This window comes from Anolis sagrei, chromosome 2 (genome assembly GCF_037176765.1).
Source record: "Anolis sagrei isolate rAnoSag1 chromosome 2, rAnoSag1.mat, whole genome shotgun sequence".
NCBI classification, from domain to species: domain Eukaryota; kingdom Metazoa; phylum Chordata; class Lepidosauria; order Squamata; family Dactyloidae; genus Anolis; species Anolis sagrei.
In genome coordinates this window covers 52,323,425-52,344,337 of record NC_090022.1, presented here as the reverse complement: position 1 = coordinate 52,344,337, position 20,913 = coordinate 52,323,425, and the positions used below count along the sequence as shown (strand labels likewise).

The window sequence follows — 20,913 nt, the reverse complement described above, 5'->3', positions numbered from 1 at the left end:
ACCGGAGTGGAAATAATCTATCGGACAGATGGCAAGCTATTCAACCTCAGCAGACTGAAAGCCAAAACCAAGGTTACAACAACAGCTGTTATAGAACTCCAGTATGCTGATGACAATGTCGTCTGTGCGCATTCAGAAGAAGATCTACAAGCCACTCTAAACACCTTCGCAGAAGCATATGAGAAGCTCGGCCTGTCACTGAACATTGAGAAAACCAAGGTGCTGTTCCAGCAGTCGCCAGCCAATCCCTCTCCAATGCCAGTAATACAACTTAATGGTGTCACATTAGAAAATGTGAACCATTTCCGCTACCTTGGCAGCCACCTCTCCACCAAAGTCAACATCGACGCTGAAATACAACACCGCCTGAGCTCTGCAAGTGCAGCATTTTCCAGAATGAAGCAGAGAGTGTTTGAGGACCGGGACATCTGTAGGGATACCAAGGTGCTTGTTTATAAAGCTATTGTCCTCCCAACCCTGCTATATTCCTGTGAGACGTGGACTGTCTACAGACGTCACATGCAGCTCCTGGAACGTTTCCATCAGCGCTGCCTCCGGAAAATCCTGCAAATCTCCTGGGAAGACAAGCGGACAAACGTCAGTGTGCTGGAAGAAGCAAAGACCACCAGCATTGAAGCGATGGTCCTCCAACATCAACTCCGCTGGGCCGGCCACGTTGTCCGGATGCCTGACCACCGTCTCCCAAAGCAGTTGCTCTATTCCGAACTTAAGAATGGAAAACGGAACGTTGGTGGACAGGAAAAGAGATTTAAAGATGGGCTCAAAGCCAACCTTAAAAACTCTGGCATAAGCACTGAGAACTGGGAAGCCCTGGCCCTTGAGCGCTCCAGCTGGAGGTCAGCTGTGACCAGCAGTGCTGCAGAATTTGAGGAGGCACGAGTGGAGGGTGAAAGAGAGAAACGTGCCAGAAGGAAGGCACGTCAAGCCAACCCCGACCGGGACCGCCTTCCGCCTGGAAACCAATGCCCTCACTGCGGAAGAAGATGCAGAGCAAGAATAGGGCTCCACAGCCACATACGGACCCACAGGGAAATCCATAATGGAAGACCATCTTACTCGTCCAACGAGGGATCGCCTAAGTAAGTAAGGATTATGGTATCTAGTGGCAAATATGTGGAAGGGGTGACGCATGGCAAACAGGTTAGGATTAAAAGGCCACAGTTTTTATTGGTTACAGCTGTAGAAGTCTCAGCCTGTACTACATTGGATCCAGGCATCAGACAACTTGCTTGTTGACTGACGATCACTAGAAACACAATGGGTGAAAGTTGCTGTGTTGGATTCCCAAAATGATGGTGCCCCCATACCTGGCACCACCATTTTACCCTCATTCCCAAAATCCTATAAGAAGGACCTCAGCTGTGCAAGACAGGCACATCGCTATGCAAAAATTAGCTAAGTTATGAGCACATATGCCATTGGTACAAGGTAGAAGGTGAGGAAGGTGGAAAGAAGACTGATGCTTGAAAGCAGTTGGATGGTGGTATCAAATTTATTTTCCCCAGGTTGACCTGAATGAAGCCTATATAGTAGGTTTACTTGGAAGAGTTCATTTCCTAGCCAGCCAAAGTTCCTCTGTTTATCCAAATTGCTCACCTGTGAAAGTGAGCCCCACAAAACCATGGAGAACACTAGTAAAGAAATTTCAAGACCACAGTAAAGGTGACATCAAGCATTTGTTTCCTGCTCACAACCACAGACTTCAAAACAGGTGCCCAAATAAGTCTGGGATTAAAAAAAATGTATTGTACTCACCTGGATGTACATTATGATAGATTTGATTTCTGTGCAAAAAAAGAAAGGAAAAGCTCTGCATCCTCACCTGCTCTCTGAGCTTCGAGAAGAAAAGCATTTCCATAATCCCAGAAAAACAACCCATGATCAGAAAGTTTGTTGATGGCAGCCACTTGTCTCCTCAAGCTAAAAACACAGAACGGAATGTCTTTACTGTTAAGATCATCTATCAATTTACACGGAGAAAGACACTCTTAGCATTTGGATGCATCCATTGTGTCTTGAGGCTTTTAAGACAGAGATGTTGTGAGCTGGGAGGAGTTGGGGTCCTTCAAGGACACTTCTTGGATGGATGGATGGAAGATTTCAGTTCAAATCACAGCTGAACTGAATATAATCAAGCAAACATTTTCATTATTAAGAGGAAGCTTTCGGGTGTCTTCATAAATTTATGGATTTTTCCTCTCCCCGATTTTATTGCTTTTTCATCACTGTTCAATAATATCTGAAGCTCTGGTTGGCTAATACTTTCATGTACCTTTTTTGCTTCAGTATCAGAAAAATGGATCATCACTTGTTGGGGAACAGTACTGAGCAATGAGACTGGAGAGGGAATAGTTTTCCTCAGTCTAACAATATTTTTTATTCTCTGATCTACATTTGTCTGATTTGTCTCTGCCACCATCCCACACCCAATCCAAACTATCAAGTTCCAGTTAGTAGGAACAACATTTCCTGACACTAAACCCACCTCATTCTGAAAGACAGGAGCAAATACCAGGAACAAGCTACAAGGAGATAATGATTACAGCTCATCTGTATGGGCTAAATATCTTTTTCTGACTTTGAGAAAACAGGCACCTGGCAGGGACTCAAAATCAATACAGCTAGGTCACTGACCATTTGCTACTCTCTCAGAAATAAGACCCTTCTTTCTGCACATAGTCATTTGCTGATGTGATTGTATAAGAAGGCTAAGTGAGGGATAATAAAATTTCTGTGGCCTCTTTTGACCTTTGGATAGGAAGTTGTTTAATTCTGCTATTCTTAGATAATATCAAATTTTACTTGGGTTGCTGTATTACCCCAGGCATCAAAATGTCTTGTGATAGACTTGGAGATTTTTTAAGATATATATTTAAAAAACAAATTTTCACTCAAGACAGGCAGCAACTGGAAATGAGTTCAGATTAGCAGCAACTTCCTGCAGTGCTATCTTGCCAAGAAATCTTTACTTTAGGATTGTCATAAACCAGAAATGACTTGAAGGCACACAACAAAAACAACAACACCAACAAGCAATTGTTTTGGCACCCCCATCCCATCTAGGTATTTTACACTGGGACAACAACTCTCTTTCATCCTTGACCTAACTGGAGTCTCTGGGAGTTGAAGACCAACAATGTTTAAAAATACAAATTTCATAGAAATGGAAGAGACTCCAAGAACCATCCTGTCTAACCCTATTCTGTCATGCAGTAACATGCAATCAAAGCACTTCCAAAAGATGGCCATCCAGCCTCTGCTTGAAAACCTCCAGAGACGGAGACTGAACCATGCTCAGAGGGAGCATATTCCACTGTCTTACAGTACTTAAACTCAAGATGAGTTCAGATTATTCAGATGCAATCCTAATATTCAGGTGCAATCTCTTTTTCTGCAGTTTGAACCCACTATTCCATGTTCCACAACCTCATCAGACAGACAGAGCTCCCAGTGGCACAGTGGGTTAAACTGCTGAGCTATTGAACTTGCTGACCAAAAGTCAGTGGTTTGAATCCAGAGAGCAGGGTGAGCTCTCACTGTTAACCACAGCTTCTGCCAACCTAGCAGGAGCCCCTGGTGGTGCAATGGGCTAAACCCTTTTGCTGGCTGAACTGCTGACTGAAAAGTTGGTGGTTCGAATCTTGTGAGTGGGGTGAGCTCCTAACTGTCAGCTCCAGCTTCCCATGCAGGAACATTAGAGAAGCCTCCCACAGGGTTTCAAAACATCTGAGGATCCTCTGGGCAATGTCCTTGCAGATGGCTAATTCTCTCACACCAGAAGTGACTTGCAGTTTCTCAAGTTGCTCTTGACATTAAAAAAATCAGACGGGCTCCCTCTTCACTTGTGGCATGGAGCCCACCAGCTCCCATCCCACAATGTAGATTCAGTGGGGTTCCATGGCGCGAGTGGAGGCGAAGTATCGTAAGCTGCTGCCACAGCAACACAAGAAGCTTCTCATGTTGTATAGGCAACAATGAGGGAAGCTGGGCATTGAACACTTTCCCCCGTAAGATGGGGTAAAAGGGAAGTCAGGTGATGTGGGCCACGGTCTTAATGTGATGAGTTCTCTACTCTCAAGAGCAGCAGAAAACAAGTTTGTCCCAAATATTTATTTCAAATATTTAAACATTGTGATCATGTACCCTCTGTCTGCAAGCTAAATATACCCAGTTCCCCATGCTGCTCCTCATAAGGCTTCACTTCCACACCATTTACTATTTGTCCCTCTATGGACATGTTCCAGCTTGTCAATATCTGTCTTGAATTTTAGCACACAGCAATTAAGGTGGTATCTGACCATAGTTTAATAGAGTTGTCCAATTACTTATCTTGATATAGAACTATACTCTTATTAATCCAGCCTAGAACCACATTGGCTTTACTTCCTGCCATATTGCACAGTTGACACTGTTGAACTACCAGTTTACATTAATACCCTTGTGAGCTGAAATGTAACAAACATGCCCCGAGTCACTGCTTCTTAAACTGTGGGTCACAACACAAAATCGTTTATATGTCTCTGTACCGGGGTCACATAAACATTTCTTGGCCCAAAAGGGGTTCTGATTGGAAACATTTAAAAAGCCTTGTTCCAAGTAGCCCCTATGTTTTCCCATGGTCTCTTAGTATTGACTATGCTGGACAAAGTTGACAGAAGCTGTAATCTAAGAATATCCAGAGGACCACATATTCCCACACCTGCCTTATCCTAACACAATGGCGAGCATGCGGTAAATACTAGACATCTGGTGCTCAGTTGTCTTTCTCCATTCCTCTCTTCCTTGAGGCTATATTTCATCACTTTCCTTCACTTGGATTGGCTTCTGCACCTCAACGAAGCCAATTGTCTAGAGTACATAACTTTGGAAAGCTGAAACAGATCTCTTACAGAGTACCTCTGTGTTGTCTTTATAAAGATATTGAAAACAAATGAATAACGATTATGAGTAACTAAGAAGATTAAGGTTAGAGAGAATGAAATATGCATTCTTACGTATTCAAACTGCAAGTACAAAGTTATGAATTTTATCAGACATTACACATAGCATTACAATGCTTCAAGCATACATGTATGTACGTATCTACTTCACTCATTGACTATGTGGCCTAAAATATTTTAGACATGGCTTACCATATTAGGGGAGAACCTAGACTACCTGTTTTATGATTTTTCAGGACTTAAATAGTTTTTAGTCTAAATTATTTAGAGAAGGAAAGTCAGTGTTGCAAGAGACATCTTGAGTTTGCAAGATACAGAATTTGATCAAATCTAGATACCCTGTACCAAAATCTGAAGTACCTTTCTTGCACGAGAGCCTGAAATTTTACAGGATTGCTGGACATGAGCTGGTTTGCCTCCTTAAACGTGAGCTGTACTGGGTAGTAGCCTCCATTGAATGGGTTGTGACAAGATGTTTGGTCAGATCCCAGGTCAGCCAATAATTCTCCAGTTTTCTCAAATTCCTCAACAAGCCTCTCCCTGTATATAAAAAGTGAACAGTGAAAGAACAAAAGTAAACAAATGTAGAACTGTCTTAAAATCAACTAGCCTATGGTCACAACTCTCTCCCATATCCATCCATTTTATTTTCTTTAAAGTAGAAATACTAAATACTGTCAAATTAATGTATCATTTGCTTTGGTGTTTTTTTAAAACAATGTTTAATTTTAGATGTAGTAGTAAAAGAACTCAGAATCATTTGTTGGGTAATCGATTCGGTGATTAAGGGAGTTGTCAGTCACATTTGATTGTGCGGTTTGACCATTGTGGGATATGTGTTTTTGTGTATATCAAAGATGGGTTTAAGTTTTAAAAAACCTGTCGCAACACAAGCCCAATAGTGAAAGAATTGCAACTCTATACTAAACTTTAATTGTTAATACACAATATTCAAGTTTGCCATGGGCCAATCAGTACTTACCAAAGATCAACCACATTTCCATGATATCCTAAACTCAGAGCTGTTTTCCTCTTCTTTGCTTCTCTGTATAATTTTTGAAAAAGAGAGAAAAAAAGAAACATTTTCAAATGGTATCTTACTAAGTATGCAAAGAATGAAATGTTCTAATAAATATATTAAAGCAATTATAACCTTTTCAAGCAATGGTTATTCACAAGCTATAGGCCTGTAAATGTCAAATGTCTTCTGATGTGGTAGCCTCCCGTTTTCATCTCCTGAATGTCTTTCTGCTTTGTTTTGCAATCCTCTCTTCAAACTCACTGCCTGCTTTGATTCTATAGTTGTCATTGACTGTTCCCCCCTGGTGTCAAAGCAAGTCTTGTGGCAAAAATGTCACAATTCTAGCTGCTATGGAAATCGGTGTTCTGATACTATAGGCATGGCCAGTTTTGAGCTGAGTGCAACAGGGATTTTGGAGACTTTAAAATGCTGCAAAAATCTTTGTTAAGAATTAACTATGTATGAACAATACCTGGTAAGTGCAAATCAAATTAGTCATTTTGGAAGGTTACAATAAAAATGGACAATTTCTTAATTGAAATAGGATGTTTCATTAATTTTCTTCTATTTTAGTGGTTCATAAGAGAGAGATGTTCTTCAAGCTGAGATTGAAGCAAAAAAGAATTCATTTGTGCAGAACTTCAATGATGATATCAGCAGGAGCCAGTGGAAGGACTTTATGGGAACTTTTCATGGTCCTGAACATTTTGGATTCAGCACCATAGATAGCTGCCTTAAAACATTCCTATATACCAGCGGTTTCAACCTGTGGCATATAGGTGTTTTGGCCTACAATTCCCAGAAATCCCAGCTAGTTTACCAGTTGGTAGGGTTTCTGGGAGTTGAAGGCCACAACATCTGGGGACCCACAGGCTGAGAACCATTGCTATGTACCCCATGTGAATTCATCAGTTTAACAGAACCAGGGACACATTCTTTAAACAAAAGGAGGAAGGGGTGAAGATGTGAGTCTGGTCAAAATCAGATCTTAGATGGGTCAGTGGAGGGTGTTATGGAAAAACCATCTTGGGTCTCATGTCAAAAGAATAAAATTAAAAAATTAAATATAGAATCAGTACCTAAGCCGAACAATGCATTGGTCCAGATTCTTTGTGATTTCCATCAGCCACCCTTGCTGATGTCGTTTTAAAAGGGCAGCTTCATCCACCTAAAAGATAAGATTTTTTAAAAGTAAATATAGAAGTTTTCCCACTACCACCATCTCACTGTGAATCATAATTCAGAGATTCATCTAACCAGTCTGGCACCATGTAAATACGAGATCTAATGTGGGACAGGCCACTTATAGGTTATAAAGCACAAATTACCACTTAGTGAAATTTCCTGTCAGAACAAATATAGAATCAAGATCCTGTTCCCATCATCAGTGGTAAAATTACACAGGTCACTGAAGCCCTTTATTGCTGTTTTTAATATCAGAGCTATAAGGCTATTATCATAGGCTTGCTTCACATGAAAACATTTCAGTTCCTCAGGGAAATGTATTATGGAGTGAAAAAGTCTTGGTGTATCTGTCAACCACTACATAGTTGGACTACAATCTGCTTGGCGTTATCCACATTTAACCAAACATCTTTTCAGCAGTATATCCACTTCATAACTCTTGAAACTTTTTGTCCAACATAGTTGTTGATTTAAATAGATTGAGGCATTTTCTCACCAAAGAAGAATCTAGTCTCAAAGTTGATAGCATGGTGCAGAGTTTATTGAAAACCAGAAGTAGAGCTAAATATAGTAAAGGTCAACCTATACATGTAAAAATTCCAGAAATTTGGATTCCTGTGGAAAATAAACATGTGGGAATGGTTTTAAAATGAACATTTGCAGAAACTGAAAAAAAAGTATGCTACTAAATCTTTGTATTAGTGAGAAATATAGAGTCGCTTTCTTACATATAGATTATGTGCATGCTGAATTGCTTATAAAATTATAATACTTGAGTATATTAAATTTAACAAATATAGGTGGGGACTCATTGTTGCCATTATACTGGGAAAACCTCCTTTGTGATGCCCTTAAATATTGTTCCCGAAGGTTAGAAGGTTTTTTGAAAGATAGAGCAAACTACAGAGGAGAGGTGAGAAGAAAGTCCTTTTTCATGAATGTACTGTACATCTTCTCATGCAATGCTAGAGTGAAGTTATAGTATATCCCTGTGCAACTCTGGAATTAAATTCAGAGTGTACCCATGATGTATTCAAGCAGTAATTCCAAATATAGTAATGTATGTATTTTTAAATACTATAAAGGTTTGACATCATTGATGATTCAGCTGCTAAACTCTAAGAAATATAACATCTCTGAGGCTCCTTCTACACTGCCATATAAAATCCAGATTATCTGCTTTGAACAGATAATACAGGGAACTGCACATATGTTCTTTGTGCATTTATCTGGTGATGCTATTACTCCTTTAGTTTATTTGATCAGCTGTTGACTGTGCAGTCAAGGGGGGTTGTTGTTGTTGTGTGCCTTCAAGTCATTTACAACTTCTGTTGAACCTGAGGTAACCTGATCATAAGATTGTGTGTGTCGGAAAGTGTATGATTTGCCCAGGGTGACCCAATATGTAGTTAATGTTGGGTGCTTTTAAGTCATCTCCAACCTATGATGACCTTAAGGCAAACCTACCATGGGGTTTTCTTAGCTAGATTTGTTCAGAAGAGATTTAATATATTGCCTGTCTTATGGGGCCAAGAATGTTTGACTTGCCCAAGGCCACTCAGTGAGCTTCCCTAGCTAAGCAGGGATTCAAACTCTATTTTCACGAGCCATGCTCCAGTGCTCCAGGATGGCCCTTAGAACAAGGATACAAAGTTCAAATACCTCAGGTATAAACATCTGATATCTCCTCTGCCCAATAAGTTTTAAAATTGACGGATCAACAAAAAACCACCCCTCAAAAAACAATGCAACAAGAACATGTAGGGTTACCTCGGCAATAACTCCAACGCAGCCAGCAATGACTGCAGCCTTTGCTTGAGCTCCACTCATTCCTCCAAGTCCAGATGTAACAAAGACTTTCCCAGCCAGATTCTCTACTCCCAAGTAGCGACGGCCAGCATTCAGCACTGTGAGCTAAAGTAATATAGCAAAGGAAAAAGTCAGTTAGTGTACAGAAGGTACCTTCTTACATAAACTGCCAGTCAAAAGCAACTTTTGTTTATCATTCAAAACTGATATCATGTTGACAGTACTTGGGTTTTATTAAAGAACATCATTTTAAGCAAAATGAAGGAGGCTTCCAAGATTTTTCAACTCAAACTTTGGCAAGAATACCCCTTCAAGTTCTGCTGCTTCCAGACGAATTTCTGGATGGTTTAGTCACACGGGCTTGCCATTTTCATGAATTAAAGCAGGGATTCCCTTTTCCTTACAAAAGAGATTCTTCTGGGTTTTCTCTCTATCCCCCAAGGATGGTAAATTTTGACACAGGTAGTTACTGGAAGGTGTAATCACAGATACCCAGAAGTATGGCAGGAATGCTTTGGCCCCAGTGGAGGTTTAAGGGAGGTAAAATCAGAACTAAGCATCATTCAGAGACATAAGAGGTGGCCTCCTCTGCAAAAGAGTACTTTAGACTCATGAAAGTCTCTTTTGGCCAGTGCTTGGTCATGACTGAATTACGTCCAATAAAATAAAATCTCTCATAGTGTTTTAGAACAGAGTCATCACATAGTGTCATCACACACACACAAAAAGCCTTGGAATAGTTGTGCAATTTTCATAACTAAGAAATCAGAGCTTAAAAGTACCATACATACTCAAGTATAAGGAGAGTTTTCAGCCCTTTTTTGGCTGAAAAAGTCCCCTTGGCTTATACTCGAGTCAAAGTTATTTATTATTTTACTCTGTTATTATTACTATTATTATTACATTTATTATTTTACTCTATTATTATTAATATTATTACATTTACATTATTTTACTCTATTTATTATTATTACATTTATTATTTTACTCTATTATTGTTATTATTACATTTATTATTTAACTTTATTATTACTGTTATTATTACATTTCCATTATTTTACTCCATTACTATTATTATTCCATTTATTATTTCACTCTCTATCATCAAGAGTCGGAGACGACTGAACGAATGAACAACAACATCATTATTGGAAAGAAACGTAAGCACATTTACATTGAAGAATGTTAGAATAATGGTTTAATCAGAGTTGGACACTCTTATCTTAAATTACAGTTTTATGTAAAAATTTAACCTACTGATGCCTCAATTAATGTAATTTTATTGGTATCTATTTTTATTTTGAAATTTACTAGTAGCTGCTCCATTTCCCACCCTCGGCTTATACTCGAGTCAATGCATTTTCCCAGTTTTTTGTGGTAAAATTAGATGCCTTGGCTTATATTTGGACTGGCTTATACTTGAGTATATACGGGCAATGAATTTTAGGGAATTTTAGGAGAAATCAAGGTTAGAACTTAGTCACATTCTGGAAGCAAGCTAGCAAGTGAAAGGGTTTTCGTAATAAATTAAACAATGAGCTCCTTTCAAAAATCAATTTTGTAAGCAACAAGTCATTTGTTTGTCTTATAGGAAGTGATATAACAGTGCCCTTTTTCAGACATGGCACATTCTGGCAGATAGTGCTCTTGTCTTACCACAGTGCCGTGGACTATTCCTTGTGGTCCAATGTAGCAATAGCTCCCTGCTGTCATCTGTCCATACCTGTTTGATGGGAGTGCAAACAACATTTTTTTCTCTGTCCTTGATAAATTGGGACAAATGGAGGCAATGCCTCCTCCTCGTGACTGTCCATATTGACATGATGATGGCATTTTAATGCAATTCATTCAGGGATTACCAAAAGAGAAAAGACTTGCTACTGATCAAACATCTGTACCCCACCCTTCCAGTTAGCTGTGGTCTTTAGCACACTTCTAAATCCCATTGAGTTGAAGGAGGATTCTGCTATTGACTTGCACATTTAGCCTACATTTTTTTACATGCATTGCTTTCCAGTGTCCTATGTGGCCGTCCCTTTCCCATTGTGTATATCTAAGCAAAACAGTTCAAAACATTTCCATTTGATACGATCTTAACAGATTAGAGAAATGGGCCAAAACTAACAAAATGAAATTCAACAGAGACAAATGCAAGATACTCCACTTAGGCAGGAAAAAATGAAATGCAAAGATACAGAATGGGGGACACGTGGCTCGACAGCAGTACATGTGAAAAAGAACATGAAGTCCTCACGGACAAGAAGTTAAACATGAGCCAACAATGTCATGCGGCATCTAAAAAACCAATAGGATTTTGGCCTGCACAAATAGGAGCATAGTGTCTAGATCCAAGGAATTCATGCTACCCCTCTATTCTGCCTTGGTCAGACCACACCTGAAACCACACTGTGTCCAATTCTGGGCACCACAATTGGAGGGAGATGTTGACAAGCTGGAATGTCTCCGGAGGAGAACAAGCCCTATGCGGAGCAACTCGAATAGCTAGGCATGTTTAGCCTGAAGAAGAAAAGCTGAGATGAGACATGATAGCCATGTGAGGGGAAGTCATAGAGAGGAGGGAGCAGGCTTGTTTTCCGCTGTCCTGGAGACTAGGACACGGAACATTGGCTTCAAACTACAGGAAAAGAGATTCCACCAGAACATTAGGAAGAACTTCCTAACTGTGAGAGCTGTTCAGCAGTGGAACTCTTTGCCCCTGAGTTGGTGAAGGGTCCTTTTTTGGAAGCTTTTAAACAGAGGCTGGATGGTCATCTGTCAGGGGTGCTTTGAATGTGATTTTCCTGCTTCTTGGCAGGGGGATGGACTGGATGGCCCACGAGGTCTCTTCCAGCTCTATAATTCTTTGCTTCTACTTCAATAGCCATAGCTTCATCCTAGGGAATCCTGGGGTTTGTAGCTTTGTTGAGAAATTTGGAATTTTCTCCTTGAAGAACCTAGTCCTCTCCTTTACTCTATTATTCCCAAAATGCTCTGAGACGAGAGGTTGAGGATTAAATCAGGTGCATGGGAACTGTTCAGGAGAGTGGGCTAAAGTTCTCTAGCAGAGAATTTCAAGTACCTCAAGAAAATGACAAATCCAGGACTTCCTGGGATAGAGCAGAATCAACTGAAATAATATTCTCAAAATGCTATAACTGTTGATTATATATTCACAGGCCCTGCCAAAAAAATCTAGATTCTGAAATAAAAGATACTCCATATACATTATATGGGGAAATCAAAAAGTTTGAATCATGAATTCAAACTTACTTACATTGTAACCCCCATCGCAAACATTCGCTCATATTCTTCTCTGGAGGAATAGTTAGGAATTACCTGAACAAAGGAAAAGGAAAAATAGATTTTAAATAATACCCAGTTAGAGCCAATTCTACTGTCAAGTACCCAGCTAAATGCAATCAATCATTCATATGTGCAAAATGTGAGAGAATTCTACAGGAAGAGTAAATGGGATCAAATTCTAGATGTTCCAATCACAACAAGTGAGGAGTTCTTAATAATCTACAAGAACACCTGGATGATTTATCTCTCTCTTTTTTGTTCTCTGAAACACAAAGAAATGATAACAGAGCGACAGAATCAATATGGGCTAGTGGTTAGATTGTTGGACTGAGATTTGGAAAATTCAGGTGGTAGTCCTTACAGTGATCAAACTCAATGTTAACCCTCTTTTCCTTTTAATATGGGATTTCATCAAGATTGAGACTTGCAAACTAAACTCATACTGATCTTCCAGTGACCAATTACAAATAAGGTACACAGTGCAAAATGCAAGGTGAGCACAGTCAAACTATGACTCTTTTAGTTCTGTGTCAAGAATATAATTTGTTTTGACCTTCAACTACGGAACCCACTCAACTACCTTGGGTTGGTTACTATGTCTCAGTGTGACCTACCCATGGGATTTTTAACAAACATATGATGTGTGTGAGAGAGAACTATGGACACTGCAATGCATTCATCATAGAAAATACAGGTTATAAGCGAAATTATTATTAAATTATCATTGTTCAAGGAAAAATAGGCAAGGGACTTTGGGTGCTATGAAAAACTAATATTAAAAGACAGTTGACACTAGATGTATTTTAAAATTCATAGTAAAATTGACTGGGTAGGCCTGTTGGAATAGCTAGGTCTTCAGTTGTTTCTTAAATTCAGACAGCTGATTTAGCCATCAGAGCTCTTCTGGCAGGTCGTTCCACAGTCTTGGAGTTGCTGATGAAAAGGTCATCTGGGTGACGGTTGTCAGTAGGGTTCTGGCAGGCTAAGAGGACACAAGTGCCTTGGGCAGATTGTACAGAAGAATGCAATTCTGTAGGTAACCTGAACCCAAACCATACAGCGCTATAAAGGTCAAAACCAGTACATGCATACAAAGAGGATAGGCTGACAGTGAGCTCTTACCATGCCATTGGTGATGACTAATCGAGGAGCATTGCGGTGGCTAGGAAACAGTCCTAAAGGATGTCCACTATACATGACTAAAGTCTGATCTTCAGTCATCTCAGACAAATAGCGCATCACCAGCCAGAACTAGAATAGGGAGAGAAATGGAAAAACAGCAGACTAAGTTTCCTTAATCAGCATTCATCAGCTTTTATGGGGCAATTGAGATGAGATGGCAACAGACAGAACTGAATTTCTCATAACTAAGTTCTCCTAAAGCTTTGGAGAGATGATTTGCAATGAATACAGTATCAACATGGGAGGTGGGGTTGTATGACGAGTCCCCCTTCATCCAATACTCCCCCCACCCCATTTTTTTCTTTCAAACTGTTCTGTTCTTATTGCAGTTCTGAAAATGGAAATATCTCCTTCATCCTTTAAAGGAGAAGAGAATATGGAATTGTGGTAGTTAAGGGATCTTGCCTGGATGTGATTGAATGGAAGTTTGAGGTGATACTAAAAAAGTTAAATAGATGTTAGTTGGTTAAGGGAATGAGGCAGATGAATATGCTGGATCAGAATATGAGATAAAGATGTGTGTTAGTTAGGGTTAGTTAGGATTTGGATGTCTTAAATAAGTAATATTTTAATTATATGCATGGATCAAAGATTGCCCAAGTCTTAATAAAAGTGATACTGGAATTTCATCCGAAGACATGGTCTACAGCAAGATGGAGTGGATGAGGGATTGGAGGACATCCAACCCCAAATTGGGAAAGAAGTCATCCAGGAATACCTGGCCGCTCTTAATGAGTTCAAGTCCCCAGGGCCAGATCAACTACACCCCAGAGTATTGAAGGAACTAGCGGAAGTCATTTCAGAACCATTGGCAACCATATTTGAGAGTTCTTGGAGAACGGGAGAAGTTCCAGCAGATTGGAGGAGGGCCAATGTGGTCCCAATCTTCAAGAAGGGAAAAAAGGACGACCCAAACAACTACCGTCCGGTCAGCCTCACGTCGATACCGGGCAAGATTCTGGAAAAGATTGTTAAGGAAGCGGTCTGCAAACACTTAGAAACAAATGCAGTCATCGCTAATAGTCAACATGGATTTATCAAAAACAAGTCATGCCAGACTAATCTGATCTCTTTCTTCAATAGAGCTACAAGCTGGGTAGATGCGGGGAATGCCGTGGATGTAGCGTACCTGGATTTCAGTAAGGCCTTCGACAAGGTCCCCCATGACCTTCTGGCAAGGAAACTAGTCCAATGTGGGCTAGGCAAAACTACAGTGAGGTGGATCTGTAATTGGTTAAGTGGACGAACACAGAGAGTGCTCACTAATGCTTCCTCTTCATCTTGGAAAGAAGTGACAAGTGGAGTGCCGCAGGGTTCCGTCCTGGGCCCGGTCCTGTTCAACATCTTTATTAATGACTTAGATGAAGGGCTAGAAGGCATAATCATCAAGTTTGCAGACGACACCAAATTGGGAGGGATAGCCAATACTCCAGAGGACAGGAGCAGAATTCAAAACGATCTTGACAGATTAGAGAGATGGGCCAAAACTAACAAAATGAAGTTCAACAGTGACAAATGCAAGATACTCCACTTTGGCAGAAAAAATGAAATGCAAAGATACAGAATGGGGGATGCCTGGCTCGAGAGCAGTATGTGTGAAAAAGATCTTGGAGTCCTCGTGGACAACAAGTTAAACATGAGCCAACAATGTGATGTGGCGGCAAAAAAAGCCAATGGGATTTTGGCCTGCATCAATAGGAGCATAGTGTCTAGATCTAAGGAAGTAATGCTACCCCTCTATTTCGCTTTGGTTAGACCACATCTGGAATATTGTGTCCAATTTTGGGCACCACAATTCAAGAGAGATATTGACAAGCTGGAATGTGTCCAGAGGAGGGCGACTAAAATGATCAAGGGTCTGGAGAACAAGCCCTATGAGGAGCGGCTTAGGGAACTGGGCATGTTTAGCCTGAAGAAGAGAAGGTTGAGAGGAGATATGATAGCCATGTATAAATATGTGAGAGGAAGCCACAGGGAGGAGGGAGCAAGCTTGTTTTCTGCTTCCTTGGAGACTAGGACGCGGAACAATGGCTTCAAACTACAAGAGAGGAGATTCCATCTGAACATTAGGAAGAACTTCCTGACTGTGAGAGCCGTTCAGCAGTGGAACTCTCTGCCCCGGAGTGTGGTGGAGGCTCCTTCTTTGGAAGCTTTTAAGCAGAGGCTGGATGGCCATTTGTCAGGGGTGATTTGAATGCGATATTCCTGCTTCTTGGCAGGGGGTTGGACTGGATGGCCCATGAGGTCTCTTCCAACTCTTTGATTCTATGATTCTATGATTTTATACAGTAATCCTCTTAGTAAAAAAGGAAGGGATTGCATAGATAACAAACACCAAAAATAACATTTTGAGGCACATTTTTGCTACAGCAAAAGAAAAATAGCTACAGCTATTTTTTAAAAGTCTCTTTTACATGGCACCAAGCACTGAGAACAAATTGTTCTTATCACAACTAAATAAATAATTCATCCAATTGGTGTTCTTAAGTAACCAATGACAAAGAAGTGTTTATTCTGCTGTGAAACCCTTGCTCAATATCATAAGTCATATCTGAACTGAACAAGGTTGCTGGAGCAAAAGAATAGATAGTAAGTTTCCAAAAGTTGTGATTCCTTTATTACACTGTGAAGTTCAATACGCACACTAAGTACGGAAGTATGTTTGGCATATATTATATCTGTTTGAGGCACAGAGGCTAATTATAGAAGGAAACAAAGATGAGAGGGCTCCACTCTGCCTGGGAATTTGGGACTCCTACTCTCAAATGGACCAAGGGATTGTTGCCTTTCCTTAATAAGGAACAAGTATACTCTGTGTCTATTCAAGGACACACATCCCTTTTTATGATACCAATTTGTTTTTAAGCATGCAAATCTTATGTCCCATTTTGCCCCTGTTTTGCTTTATTTTCTTTATTTTAATAATGCCAAATCCTATCAAAAGAAAAATGCACTCTCCATGGAACCAGCCACCAATGGAGCCGTCTCTTTCTTGAAGCAGATCTTTAAATTATAGCAGGAAAAACCAAGGTCTCTTACTTCCAATTTTAATCATATCATGCATCATCATGTAGCTTTCCGAAATCAGTACCTAGGTGTGCCAATAGGCAAAACAGACTAGGTTCCTCCTGCTCTCCTATCCACCCACCGATTATTTCAAAAACACCAGATTGCTGTTTTGAGTTTAATTGTACATCAAAAGTTTAGGAAGAATATGGGTAAAATATGAATACAAATTTTCACAATAGTCATGTCAGAGAATGTATATAAACACACAGCATACCTGGGCCCAGTTGCTGAAAACTTGTCCATTTCCTCCATAAGTTACAAGTTCTTGGGGGAACTGCAAATGACATATTTAAACATTTTACTTTGAACAGTAATGCCAAAAATAGCTTATTCAAGGTGGTCAGCATAGTCTATATTTCTGCTTGAAAATGGAATCTTACTGTCAGTTAGAACTTATCATAATAATAATAACAACAACAACAACAACAACAGCAACAACAACAACAACACGTCAAACTCCTCTGGGACTTCTGAATTCAAACAGACAGTGTTCTGGAGCACAATACTCCTGACCTCACAATCGTGTTAAAAAACAAAGTATGGATTGCAATCCCAGGTGACAGCAGGATTGAAGGGAAACAACTGGAAAAGCTGGCATAACATGAGGATTTAAAGATCGAACTGCAAAGACTCTGGCACAAGCCAGTCAAGGTGGTCCCCGTGGTGATCAGCACACTGGGTACAGTGCCTAAAAACCTTGGCCTGCACTTAAACACAATCGGTGCAGACGAATTTACCATCTGCCCACTGCAGAAGGTCACCTTACTGGGATCTGCACGTATTATTCACCGATACATCACACAGTCCTAGACACTTGGGAAGTGTCTGGCGTGTGATCCATACAACAGCCAGCAGAATGATCTTCTCTGCTGTGGACTCATCTTGTTGTGTTTCTAACAACAACAACAACAACAACAACAACAACAACAACTTTATTCTTATACTCTCCTCAAAGGGACTTGGGGCAGCTTACATGGGACCAAATGTCCAGAAGACAATAAACAATCCATCAAGCAAAAACACAATTAAAATACAAACATAATCAAGTGAAGCATTTTTCCAGTTAAAAACAAAGTAAAGAGACATAAAAATATATAACATTAGCAATAAAACTTCATCCAGTCAATAATTAAATCCAAACACAACATATAATCTGTCTATTGGAATAATGAAATTTGCCTTTTTTAATATATATTTTTCAATCCCTATGATGGACCAACATGAAATCAACAAAATCAGTGTAACTATGAGTTGATAAGGCTTAAATCCAATAACTAGTCCCAATTAGATCCTAAGTGATTACTCATGGCTGAGTATGATTGTCTTCCAAGGGTAGAGTCTTGCTGGTGGGTCTGTAAGTGACTGTAGAGACCTTTCCTGTCTCAATTAGAATGGACACATGGCTGGTGAATTGTAAATCAACAATAATGTAAATCTCACTGACACAATCAATCTACTCAAGCTGATACTAGTAATTTGATTTACCATAAGTACTTATTAGTAGGTATAATAGAAATTGTTCCAGAAATCCTTATAGAAATGTTGTAAGAGTTTTGTAGTGGTTGCAGTGAGGGTGTTGCTCTACACTGCAGGGCTGTGGAGCCCACCCCTGTTTAAATTGTTATATAACATATAATAACACTTTATTGATATTCCGCCTTCTCCCTGAGGGGACTCAGAGCAGATTTCAGCATATAAAGAAACACAAGCAAACATTCAATGCCTTGTTACAATGAAATGCAGCGAGACACAAATACACAGGCAAAGGCTTCTCCTTTAATTTCCAGAAGTGCCCATCTCCTGCCCTGAGGGAGGTGCTCTTCTCCATTTCTAAGCTGAAGAGCCTGTATTGTCCATAGACACCTCCTGGTCGTGTGGCCAGCATGACTGTGTGGAGCGTCTTTTTGCCTTTTCCCACATAAGTGGTAGCTATTTATCTGCACACATTTGCATGTTTTCGAACTTCTAGGTTGACAGGAGCTAAGGCTACAGTGGGAGCTCACACCCGCAAATTCAAACTGCCAACCTTCAGGTCAGCAGTACAAGGATTTCACCCACTGCACCACCCACGGGCCTATATTTGTCTCTTTAATAGGTTGGTCACACACATCACTACTCACAAGCAAACAATCCATAGTCTTAGGTGCAGAGAGGGCTTCTGTCTTGGGAAAGTTCACACCAGAGTGTGGAAATTTACTCAAAAAGTGCATTCTGAGTAACATAGGCAAGAACAAGGTGGCACCCCTTTCCCATTCTAGCTACAGAATTCAACAGGACTGGCAACTTCTTTAGCTCTGTGATTAGGGGCATATGCTCCCTGACACCTGTAGACAGCAGGCTAGCTTAAAGTGTCTAGGACTTGTCAAGTACGAGACATCTATCTCTTCCAGTGCTATACTATTGTTCCCAAACATCTGCCACATAAGGCAACAGCCCTAGGATTTAGACTGAAACTTACCTACATATGCTAGTGCACAAAAACAATTCAGTTGTTTTCAGCATGTTTCTTCCCAAGGCTCGGGTTTGAGTGAACATTTCTTACCTGTGCCACTGCAGGGTCTAAATTATTCATAATCATGTGCATTATTGCAGCAGCTTGTATAGTTTTGCAAGGATATTCCTGGATGGGGTAAGCTCTGAAATTGAAAGAATAAAAAATATACAAGAGAGAAATGATGATTCCTAATCTTTTTTCATTTGTAAATTATGGTTAATTTCAAAGAAATTAATCTCAACTAAATTCAGAGGAAAAGATGAAGTAAAAATGGTCTAATGCAAAAGTGTGGAATGTGTGCCCTTTGTGATGTTGCCAGACTGCAAAATCCCATCATCTTTATCCAAAATAGCCATGGATGTGGTACTGCAATTCAGCAACATCTGGAGAGCCATACATTCCCTAAACCAGTGGTTCTCAACCTGTGGCTCCCCAGGTATTTTGGCCTACAATTCCCAGAAATCCCAGCCAGTTTTCCAGCTGTTAGGATTTCTGGGTGTTAAAGGCCATAACATCTGGAGACCCACAGGTTGAGAACCACTGCCCTAAACCTTACTGTAATCAATTAATTTTAGTTATAGCTGACAGCACAAACAGCAAGTTAGCAAGAGACTACTATCCTCTGACAGTACAGTATATAACAGTTATACATTGTATGCAAAGTGATAGTAAAATCTTGAAAAAAAGGTTCCTTTTATAGTAATTGTGTTCTAGGAGAGTGCTACTTAAAGTGATGGTTCCTGGACCGCTCATAGTTTCTGAGCTATTGACTGACAGTCCTGACAATTTACCAAAATAGGAGGGGAAAACTATTGTAGCCAATGAGTGTAAATGTAGTGCTAGTCCCTGGCACAAGGTGGAGGATAATGGACAGTCCCCTGTATCAAATAGTATGGCGAATACTTAATTCAATATAATACTAGCATGCTATTGTGCTTTTAAATGTCCCCATCAGAACAAACCAGATATAAAATGTAATTGTGAGTCAGCATGGCACAATGGTTTGAGTGTTGCACTATGGAGACCAGGTTTTAAATACCCATTCAGATATAAAAGCACATATATTCAGCCCCAGAAAACCCTATGATAGGCTCACCATAAGTTGGGAACAACCTGCAGACATACAACAAAGCCAAGAGGAAATGTCATTCCTATTATCAGAAAGCTGACAGATGTGCATCAGGGGTTATGATTAATCAATTCTATATATCAACTTTTGAATGGTTAGATAGTTAGATTCTCTTTGCATATGGGAAATCATTCAGGAGAAAAACTGGGGCAGCTCTGTAAGCTAATCAGATATCCATTGACCAATTTCAGATCCTGAGTTAGAGCTCTTTGCAGCTATAATTGTTTTAGCAGCAAGATCTGCCCACGTGAACACATATCCATTAATAATGCATATCAGAATGATGAGGAAGGTTTATTGTCCTCGCCAGGTAAGGAAGTCATTTTGGTTGGTAGTTTTATGCTAATAAATTGAACTAGACAGACAATGGGTGATTATGAACTGAATTGCAGATAAACCTAAACCCGCATTGTTAGTCCCAACTATACAAATGCATTAAATGAAAAGCAAAATATTTAAGTTCTTATTGATTGAACAGGTCTATTCTAATTGGCAAATTCTCCAAATTTCCAGTTAATAAGACAATCTTAATCATTTCTCATTCCATATTTTTTGCAAACTGCTTCTAAAACATCCCAGTTTTTCTCTGCTACTGCCATCTTTCCTGTTTGCCCTCAGATTATCTTCAGTTGCAAACTGAGGGCCCTTCCACACAGCCATATAACCCAGAATATCAGGGCAGAAAATCCCACAATATTTGCTTTGAAGTGAGTTATCTAAGTCCACTCTGCCATATATTCCAGTTTAAAGTAGATAATGT

General features: G+C 39.9%; 1 protein-coding gene across 2 annotated transcripts in view; it reads right to left on the bottom strand.

Moving 5' to 3' along the window:
- The window catches only part of UROC1 (urocanate hydratase 1), a 69,970-nt gene that overhangs the window by 28,635 nt on the left and 20,422 nt on the right, over positions 1 to 20,913 (bottom strand). For both annotated transcript variants that reach the window (XM_060766210.2, XM_060766211.2), the window contains exons 3-12: positions 19,073 to 19,166; positions 16,745 to 16,804; positions 13,402 to 13,530; positions 12,251 to 12,312; positions 10,633 to 10,699; positions 8,938 to 9,081; positions 7,062 to 7,150; positions 5,944 to 6,006; positions 5,322 to 5,501; positions 1,844 to 1,941 (exon numbers count right to left, since the gene is read on the bottom strand). In XM_060766210.2, coding sequence (XP_060622193.2) covers positions 1,844 to 1,941; positions 5,322 to 5,501; positions 5,944 to 6,006; positions 7,062 to 7,150; positions 8,938 to 9,081; positions 10,633 to 10,699; positions 12,251 to 12,312; positions 13,402 to 13,530; positions 16,745 to 16,804; positions 19,073 to 19,166 — 986 coding nt within the window. The remainder of the gene's footprint in view (positions 1 to 1,843; positions 1,942 to 5,321; positions 5,502 to 5,943; positions 6,007 to 7,061; positions 7,151 to 8,937; positions 9,082 to 10,632; positions 10,700 to 12,250; positions 12,313 to 13,401; positions 13,531 to 16,744; positions 16,805 to 19,072; positions 19,167 to 20,913) is intronic.